The sequence below is a fragment of the Nicotiana tabacum genome, chromosome 10, assembly GCF_000715075.1.
Source record: "Nicotiana tabacum cultivar K326 chromosome 10, ASM71507v2, whole genome shotgun sequence".
In the NCBI taxonomy this organism is placed as follows: Eukaryota; Viridiplantae; Streptophyta; class Magnoliopsida; order Solanales; family Solanaceae; genus Nicotiana; species Nicotiana tabacum.
This window is the reverse complement of record NC_134089.1, coordinates 4,815,711-4,826,307: the sequence shown is the minus strand read 5'-3', so window position 1 is coordinate 4,826,307 and position 10,597 is coordinate 4,815,711. Positions and strand designations below refer to the sequence as shown.

The window sequence follows — 10,597 nt, the reverse complement described above, 5'->3', positions numbered from 1 at the left end:
ACCTCGGTATACTCCATCATCTCACTCACTTCTAAACTACACGTGGCCTGATTCCTTTATAGCCAAGGATATGTAGGCAGCTCAGATACCAGGGCTTGGTCACATTCCCTTTTTCTCTTAAGTTTAGTCTCTCCAAATAAGGATCGGGTCAAAAAACTTGTCTAGTCGTTCGTTGTCTAAAAATATTTCGTATTTCCAGTCAAAGAGGGACAGTTGTAGACATGTGATGTTTGACCCTCCCCAAGATTTTTATATTTTAGCATGTAAATTTTTAATTTAGGCCTAATATCACTATTTCAACTAATTTTGACTTTTTTACTTTAATTTATCACAAGAAAATAAAAATTACAAAAAAAATAGTTTTATTAATGTTTTGTAGTCATTTTTAATCTTGAAAAATACCAAAAATAGGTTTGTTTTAACGGTTAATATTATTTAATAGTTATTTTTACTTAAGTAGGGCCAACTAATATTTTTGGTAATACTGTATCTTTGTTTTTTATTTATTAGGCAAGACTTGATGTTAGATGGATAAATTTTTAGTTAATTGGGTTAATTTTAAGCAAATCTAATCATAAAGGCCCAAGTTTCTAGCCCATTCCCTGAGCCCAATACCCTCAACCCACATAATAACCTAGACCTAATCTATTAATACCCTACACCATCTCTTCTTGTATTCAGTCATTCTTACACTAAAGAAAACACCCCAAAAAAGAAGAAAATTTGAAGAGGCCCTAAGAGCTGAGGTTCAACCGCAAGACAGAATACAAATGACCCCCCCTGGACATGAGTTTTCTTCTCCATGAGAGCTATCAGCTGAAATACAAAGGAGCTAACCTAGAAAGGGAGATATAGACACTAATATAGAAGGCTGATCCGCCATTTCAAAGACCCCCACCCCCACTCGATTTTCTTCATTTTTAACCTTTCAGCCATTTCCTTCTTTTTTCAACGAAAGACAAGACAAAAAACTGAAGACTCCGATCTCTATCTCCGTTACTCACTGCCACCGGCTACTTCAACCTCGCCGGAGAAGGTCGTCGCTGACCATCCTTGCACCATAAAACCGTCGGCTCTCACCCCATCTCACCTGCCAAAGCTCTAGCGGCTCTCCACCAACCAAAACCACCCGTCACCCATTCAGACTCACCAAAGCAGCCATCGCTGGAAACCAACCTCCCACCAGCTGCCGCCTCTCTGTTGCCGGACTCTACTCCTCTTTCCACTTTTATCTTCTATATAGAGAACGTTCCTCCCCCCATTGTTATGCTATATAAGGTTGTTCGAGTTGCGCTCAATTCTAGTTAAAAGGCGAGGTAGCCTTTCAAGCTTTACAACGAAGTTTTAGTTCTTGGCTCGACGGTTCCGGTCTCGTGTGATTTCAGTCAAGGTTTTTCGGTCAAGTTCCGGCCTCGATTCCTATTCAATCACTGTTAGTGTATTCGAAAAGGCAATCATCATGAGGTTCATCCCTTACGTTAACTTAAAAACAATTCTATTTATTTTTTTTATCAATGTTTGGTAATCATGATTGTCGTATGACTATTCTGCTAGTTTTGTGGTTTGCTTGAAACTTTTTCTTAATTTGATTTGTTTTGTTTAATCTAAATTTGATGCATTATTAAGAACAAAAATGAATTAGCTAGTTAATAACGTAGATCTGTTTGGTTAATAATGTTGGGGCTAAAGTTCATTGAGGATATGAAGTGAGCCATAACATCGATTGAAATTAATGGTAATTGGGTTTGGATTGATTTAAGTAACTAATAGGTTAAATGAAAATCAATTAAAGTTACATTCTCTTGTTGGAGTCTTATTTCACGAAACTTGATTTGGATTGTGGACTGAATTTTACTCTATTAGGCTTAGAAAACTTTTCTTGCCTTCATTTTAATTTCGTAATATTAACGCTAGGAGCATGTTAGGCCGATCACACTTGGGTAGGCAAGCTTTAGAATTTTATTAGCTTTGGGGTGAGAGGTCGTTCCCTTAGTTAAATTTATTTGAGGAATGTCCCGAAGGATATGTATATATTTTATCCGAGGAATGCCCCGTAGAACTTGTATTTGGAGGCCAAGAGTAGAGCTTGTAGTATTTTGTTTTTATTTTTGTTTTTTTAGTAGGAGGGGACGACCTCGAGCCCTTTTGTGTGTTTATTTTTTCTGTGTTTGTTTTACCTCAATTCGAATATTCTAAATGCCGACTAGATCAAGTATGCAACCGTACTAGTTACGGAACTTGAGGAGTTCCTAACATTTTCTCCCCGAGTTAAATGAACCCCCTTACCCGAATCTCTGGTGCAGACTTCGTTTGAAGTCAACACTGTTTTAAAAGGAAAATCATTTTTAAAAAATGGTTACCTGGCACACCGAAACCAATGTCAGGTGGCAACTCTAAGTTATTTCCTTTTGAACACAATTTTATCACTTTTTAATTAAAACCCCTTTTAAACTTCACAAATTCTTTTATTTATTTAAGAAGGTTTAGTGAGGTTTGAAAAAAAGGAGGTGTGACAGATCCAACAGCTTTGTTCACATCTAAAAATACATGGCAGAAATCGAGAAATTAGAATGCAAATTTTGCCACTTGCGAGGTCACACACGAGAGAACTGCTACAAGCTCATGAAATGTGATTTCTGCAATATGAAGGGACACCTTGTTTAACCAAAAATATGATTCTTTGGTCAAAGCTAAAGACAAATAGAAATTCGGGCTACTGATAATCAGGAGACGAAAAAGAAATAATAGACTTTTTGAGAATGACAAATAAGTAGTAAATAGGTTTGTATTCCAATGTAATGTTGATGATATCCTCTATCCTTACAAATGACGAGACCTCCTCCTTTTATAGTTGATTCTAAGTAAAGGAGTAATACTTTAGTCTTAATGGGACAATTATGAGCAATAAATGACATTAAATAAGACGTTACACAATCATTCCTATTTAATACCAATTCTCTAACGTATTGGGTATTTAATATTGAATTTGGACTCCTTTTCGTCATCATATCCATGTCTTCAATGTCTTCTGATCTCTTGGCTTTAAATAACCTAAATAGGTATGAAGCTTGTATTATTCGAATTGCCTCTCGTGCCTATTTAGCTTTCCTTTCCCCGTATCTGTTGTCACTCGTGCCTCTTAACTGATCATCATATTTTGACCATTTGACCAGTCCTCGTGTCATGCCACGTCACCTTCAATGTAAATTTAGTTTTTTTTTCCAATACAGATAGTCCACCTACTTTCCATTTATTTATGAATTAAATATTTGGGAAGTGGATCTTCATAAAAAGGGAATTTTTTCCGTAATTAATACTATGACAGTACTGACGCTTCAATTGTCCCTTCTAATTAATGCTTTGCATACGTGTCACCTTTTATTTAATGCTCTACACACGTGTCACTTTCTGATTGGTTCTGCAATTCTGCACCCTTTTTTCAAGGCTTCTTCATTCCCACTATTCACGAAGTGATAGTTGCCTTTATTATAGGCTTTCCATCATTACACTTCTAAGTTTGATGGTTGTCATTATAAACATATTTAACCCTCTTTCTTTTGTCTTCTTCTTCATAGATCTTCAACAAGCAATTTATTATTCACTTTTGCTTTTTCTCCCTTTTAGTTCATCCTTCTTCAACAATGTCATCTCCAAACCCTAACCCTAGAAAAGTTCCAATTCTAAATCACTTCCCCAATGCCCCCGTAAGACATAGGAGAGGCAGAGGAGGTAGGCTTCGGAGCTTGAGCCTAGGATCCACTCGTGGTGGTTCATCTGGTTCTGTTTCTTCTTCTTCTTCTGGTATTAGGAGTTCTATCCCAAAGACCCCCTCTTCTAAAGGTAAATAACTTTCTAAACCTACTCAGCAACCTTTAGTTGAAGAAATCGTACCCAATGATTTATCTTTTGGGAATGATAGAAGATCTCTCCAAGAACAAGTTAAAAATTTAGAAAAAGCTGACACCTATCCTTCTTTAATAACTGAACTTGTGATTCCCACTGTTAGGAAAGATTGTAATTGGAGAGATAATCTTCGTATGATGATTCCTGCCCCAAACCAGAGAATTTCTTCTTTCAGAATTGGATTCTCTTTCGTTTATACTTATCCCTTTACTTTGGGATTTAATCCTGCCATTGACCGAGTTATACTTGAATTTTGCCGCTTTTTCAAAATTTGCTTAGCACAAGTAGGTCCTCTTATTTGGAGAGCTGTGGTTTGCTTAAGGTATTTTGTCTACCAAAGCCAATGTTAATTTTACCTTTTCCCATCTTATTCACCTATACCACCGCAAATTATTCCGCCATGGAGTTTTTACCTTGACTACAAGAAGCAAGAAGGTTTGGTAAACCCCGAAGATGACAAGGATCGAGGGTGGTATTGTCGTTACGTTGTTGTACGTACGGTGGATTTGTTGGGTGAAACAAATATTCCCTTCCCTGAGAAGTGGAATTTTGCACGTAAGTTTTTCTTTTTCTTACCGTATCTATTTTTTAAGAATTTTGATTTCTTTTCTAATCTTGTCTCTTTTTGGCTTTTTGTAGCAACCATGGGAGATGTGGAACACGTTCCTAACTTCCGTGGTTGGGCAGATTCAATTTTGAAGATTGCGCCTATGGAGGCGAGAACTTGGAAATCAATTTCTCTTTTGAATGGTTGAAAAATGAAGATCCATGGTATGTATTTCCTTATGCTTTGCCGTATATTGAATTCTTTCTTATTTTAATTCTTTATCCCTCTTTTTATCAGGATTTGGTATCAGGGGTATGACAACTGAGGTAGTCGTTGCCATTCAAGCGTCTTCAACCGCTTCACTTGATTTGGAAAAGACTCGGGCCACGCTACCAAAAAGAAAAGTTGTAGAAGAAAGTTCTGAGAATGAGGAAGAAGAGAATACCTCTTTGATAGCTAGGCCAAGAGCCCGGAGATGCGTCATTGATGGAGATGAAGTTGAAGATACTCCTGCTCGAGCCTCTATCTCCGAGCCTATTCAAATCCTTTCTGATGAGGATACCACTCCAAGAGGCTCTAATGAATCAATTCGACGTCTCTTTGGTAGTGGTTTGAGAGTGGAGAGTTTGGACCAGTTCTTGATGAAACTCCCTTCTCTTCTTCTATTCCCATTTCTTCTATTCCTTCTATTCCTTTGACAACCACGAGTATTTCTTTGCCTATTTTATCGACTCCTGTTTCCTTACCTGTTTTGGTTCCCATATCTGCTCCTACTGTCCATGCTTTGATTCTCACAGCTCCCATTGTTTTTACCTCTTCTACTACTCCTCATTCCATTGTTCCCCCTCCCTCTGTTCAGCATACAGAAGCGGGTTCTAGCAGCAGAGGCATGGCTATGAGAAGTGTTACTCTTGAAGTTCCTACCAATCATAGCCTTTTGAGAAAGACTGGTGGAGCTGATGTTTGGCTCGAGCCTCTAATCGGAGATATTGAGAAGAAGAAGATGGAGAGCCACAGTTGCTTGACTCTGATGAATGACATAGTTCATTCTACCTTGAAGGTACTTCTCTTTTAACTTACAAGTTTTTTTATATCTATCTATATTCTCACATTTGATGCCTTTCCCTTGTAAGCTAATCTTATTGGTACTGAGTCAATGGGAAGAATCTCCACTCTAGAGAAGAAGGATCGAGAGTCTGCAAAGGCTATCTCTGAGGCTAGGAGAATATCCAAGGAAACCCAACTTGAGGCAGCAAACTGGAAGGAGCAGTTTGAGAATGCTCAGGGGACCATAGAGGAGTTGCAAGAAAGTAGAAATCACCTGGAGCAGCAAAAGCGTGGTTTGACTTCTGAGCTAGCAATTGCCAAGGCTTCTTCAAGCCAATTTGAAAAAGATAAGGAGCTTTTGGAGTGCTCATTTTTAGAACAATTATCAAAGGCCAGTCAACATAGAGGTAAGTTGCGCTTTTCTAAAATCTCGTCGTGATGCTTTGATGGAAGCTACTCAAGAAAACTTTGATTTGCAATCTGAATTAGCCAAAGTTTTAGACACTATTGAAAAAAGCCAACAACCAGTTGATACTCCTTCTCCTGCACTTGGAACTCCTGGGGCAGAAGAGCTTTTAAATTAAGAAGCGGCTACTACGGCAATTGGAGTTGCAATTCCGACTCCCGAGGGTGAAACTTCTATGACACAGTCCATGGAAGCTGAAGCTTCCGTGACTCTTGCTTCCCTCGGTGATTTTAACACTCCAGGCCCAGTTGAAACCGCTCATATTGTTGTTCCCTCAAAAGTTGTTACCGTGCCTGTGACTGCCCCTGAAAATGAGATTGCAACTTCTGATGTTCCAACCCCTTCAGTGACTAGTAGAATGTATTTCAAACTTTACTGTTTTTTTTATTAATTGGTGGTGTTATCCCTTGGCAACTTTTAAGGGATCTTTTGATGAAGTCCCCAGTTATCATAATGAGCCATTTGTAAAAAAACAAATATTTCGCTAACTAAGTTTGTACTTAGTCTTTTATATTAAGAAGTTTTATCGGTACTTCTGTATATTCTATTTTTGCCTATTTATCCAGGACTTATAGAATAGCTTAGCATTTTTATCCTTTGAAAATGCTTTATGATTTTTCTCATGGATTATCAACATGAGGCTTATAAAAGAGGGCCATTTTATTTTATCGACACTTAATGAAGAAGATGTCTCAACTTCATAATGGTGTTATAATACGATGAAAGAAATAGGAATACACATGTTTTGTATGAAACAACTTTGACAAGTTTTTATTCATGAACTTTAACAAGTTTTTTGACTATTACATGTATTAAAATACATCTATAACTTTCTCGTAACTGTTTTTCTTGTAACAGATTTTTACATAATATAAAATAAACAAGGTTTTTCTTCATAACCTGTTTCAGTACATAGTCATGACCCTATCTTTATATATTAGGAAGGGTTTGAGAGGTGACTTCGTTTATGAGTTTGAGAGATGACTTTGTTGTTCTCATGGGAAAAACATTATGATGAATGTCTTGTGTTTGTTGAACATGATGATGAATTCTGAAGACTTCGTAACTTTTTCTCAACATTTGTCTCTTTGTGGCCGACTTTTGTTCGATATTCGTATCTGTTTTTCTACACATATCTGTAGTCCCCCAAGTGTTTGAGCGGTGAAGTATGAAGCCTCGAGCACTTGTTTATTTCTTTCAATTTGGTCCTTTTCCTGAAACAGAAAAATATACGGGACTCGGAGGTGCGATTATAGATGAAAACTGCCTAACTCGTGTGTATTTTCATCAGATTAATTGTAACCCTGGGCTGGGAATTTTAGAATACTCCATTTTTCCTTGCAGGTCGTGACTCATCATTTGGCATGAGTTAGGGTTTTTGCCTAGCATCTAAAATCGTTAGTAAACTTTAATAATTCAAAAGAAAATTTTTAACATGCCGATACCTGACCGTGGGTACTTTCTCAGAAGTAATATCTCTTTAAATGGACGGCATTCCAATGTGAGGGTAAAACTTTGCCGTCCATTGTCTCCAATTCGTATGCTCCTTTTCCCGCAATGTCACGAACTCTGTATGGTCCTTCCCACGTTGGACTTAGCTTTCCTGAATTAGCAGCCTTTGCAGATTGGAGCACCTTTTTAAGCACGAAGTCCCCAATTTTGAAAAATCTGAGGCGTGCTTTCCTATTGTAATATCGTTCAATTACTTGCTTTTGTGCTGCTATTCTTATCAATGCAGTTTCTCTTCTTCCTTCAAGCAAATCAAGGTTGACCTGCATCTCTTCATCATTAGATTCCTCCGTTGCCTGAACGTACCGTGTGCTCGGTTCACCTATTTCAACTGGAATTAAGGCTTCCACACCATAAACCATTGAAAATGGTGTTTCTCCCGTGCTTGTTTTTGTCGTTGTACGATAAGCCCATAGTACTCCAGGTAATATCCCAGGAAAATTACCTTTTGAATCCTGTAACCTCTTCTTCAAGTTGTTGATAATGACTTTGTTTGTGGATTCCACTTGTCCATTACCCACTAGATGGTATGGCGTAGATGTTATCCTTTTAATCTGCCAACTTTGAAGAAATTCTATGATTTGAGCTCCTATGAATTGTGGTCCATTGTCACACACGATCTCCTTTGGTGCTCCAAAGCGGCATATTATATTTCTCCATATGAAGTTTTAACTTCCTTCTCTCGTACCTGTTTAAATGCTCCTGCTTCTACCGATTTAGTGAAATAATCTGTGAGTACAAGTAGAAACTTTACCTGACCCTTTGCTTGTGGTAGTGGACCTACGATATTCATTCCCCATTTCATAAAGGGCCACGAGGATATAACAGGGTGTAGTAACCCAGCTGGTCTGTACATATTATCGCCGTATCTTTGACATTTATCACATTTGGACACGAAACTGTTTGCCTCTTCTTCCATCTTAGGCTAATAATATCCTACTTGAATCAATGTTCTTACCAGTGACCTTCCCCCTGTGTGATTTCCACAATGTCCTTCGTGCACTTTTCTCATCACATATTCTGTTTGAGAGGGTCCGAGACACCTTGCTAGTGGTCCACCGAACATCTTTCGATAAAGATTTCCTTGATATAAACAATATCAAGCAGCTTTTTTGCGAAGCGCCTGAGCCTTCCCTTTGTCATTAGGCACGGTTCCGTGCTGTAAGAAAGCAATAATTTTGTTTCTCCAATACCATGTTAAATGATTAAAATTTACCTCATTCTTATCAGGTTCAAGAACGGAATGAAATAAATGTATGACTGAAGCATTTGCGTCATTTGCTACGTCAGCTGCAGATGCGAGATTAGCTAAAGCATCTGCCTCCACATTCTCATCTCTTGGGATCTGCATTACCTTCCAAGTTTGAAATTGCTTTATTAGTTCCCGTATCTTTTCGAGATATTCTTACATTCGAGTTTCCCTGGCTGTATAAGTCCCCAGCATTTGATTGACCACGAGTTGAGAATCACTCTTGATTATAATTTGTGTTATGCCGAGTTCTCTTGCCAATTCTAAACCTGCAATTACAGCCTCGTACTCTGCTTCATTGTTAGTTATAGAATGACATTTTATAGCTTGCCTAATAGTTTCACCCGTAGGTGGTATGAGAACTATACCCAGACCTGCTCCTTTTACATTAGATGAACCATCAGTGAATAAAATCCAAGTCCCCGGGTTTGCACCATTAAAAACTTGTAATTCTTTTTCTGCTTCTAAATGCATCCCCTGGCTAAAATCAGGTACGAAATCGGCTAATACTTGAGATTGTATAGCAGTCCTAGGTTGATAAATGATTTCGTATTCACTTAATTCTATAGCCCATTTTGCTAATCTCCCTGACAATTCATGTTTATGCAAAATGTTTCGTAATGGAAAAGTAGTAACTACAACAATGGGATGACATTGAAAATAAGGTCTTAATTTTCTAGATGCCATGATCAAAGCTAATGCTAATCTTTCTAGTTGTGGATATCGTGTTTCAGCATCTAATAAAGACTTGCTTACATAATAGATAGGAGATTGTTTGCCTTGGTCCTCACGGACTAAAACATCACTTACCGCAACTTCTGACACGGCCAAATAGATGAGTAGCTTTTCTCCTTCTTTTGGTTTTGCCAATAATGGTGGATTTGACAAGTAAGCTTTTAAATTTCTAAGGGCTTGTTGTCAATCTTCGTTCCATTCAAAATGATCTTGCTTTTTGAGTGCGGAGAAAAATTTAAAGCATTTTTCTGAAGATTTGGGAATAAATCTTTCCAAGGCTGCAATTCTTCCCGTTAGCCTTTGGACTTATTTTTTACTTGTAAGGATATCAGGAATCTCCTCTATTGCTTTGATCTGAGAAGGATTTACCTCAATACCACGGTTAGAAACGAGAAAACCCAAATATTTGCCTAAGGCAACCCCAAATACACATTTTTCTGGATTGAGTTTCATATTAAATTTTCGTAAAATTTCAAATGTAACAGATAAATGAGAAATATGATCATGAGAATGCTGGGTTTTGACGAGCATATCGTCTATATATACCTCCATGATTTTTCCTAAATGTTCTTGAAATATTTTGGTGACCAACCTTTGATAGGTTGCTCCAGCATTTTTGAGACCAAAGGGCATTACTTTATAACAGTAAGTCCCCCTGTCTGTGATGAAAGAAGTTTTTCTTCGTCACTGGGGTCCATTTTAATTTGGTTGTACCCCGAATATGCATCTAAAAAACTCAAAAGTTCATGTCCTGCAGTTGCATCAATTAACTGATCTATATGCGGTAAAGGGAAAGAATCTTTTGGGCAGGCTTTGTTAAGATCTGTAAAATCCACGCAAACCCGCCACTTATCGTTTTTTTTAGGTACAACAACTGTGTTTGCTAACCAATTAGGATACTTTACCTCGCGTATTGACCCAATTTTTAATAGCTTTTGGACCTCATCTTGAATTACCTGATTTTTGAAAGCTCTTTGCTTTCTTTTCTTTTGCTTTATTGGTGTAAAGGATGGGTCTTCGTTTAATTTGTGAGTCATCACATCTGGTGGTATCCCTGTCATGTCAACATGGGACCAAGCAAAATAGTCCACGTTAGATTTTAGAAATTCAATTAACATACCTCGCATGTTTGAATTTAAAT

At 37.7% G+C, this 10,597-nt stretch overlaps 1 protein-coding gene across 1 annotated transcript; it reads left to right on the top strand.

Annotated features, from left to right (window-relative positions):
• Window positions 1-679: 679 nt before the first annotated feature.
• LOC142164581 (uncharacterized) lies at window positions 680-6,298 on the top strand. The gene is made up of 4 exons (XM_075222507.1): window positions 680-4,458; window positions 4,543-4,674; window positions 4,748-5,510; window positions 5,584-6,298. Exons 2-3 carry the CDS (start codon window positions 4,662-4,664, stop codon window positions 5,146-5,148), a joined length of 414 nt encoding a protein of 137 aa, XP_075078608.1. The 5' UTR covers window positions 680-4,458; window positions 4,543-4,661; the 3' UTR covers window positions 5,149-5,510; window positions 5,584-6,298.
• Window positions 6,299-10,597: the final 4,299 nt, after the last annotated feature.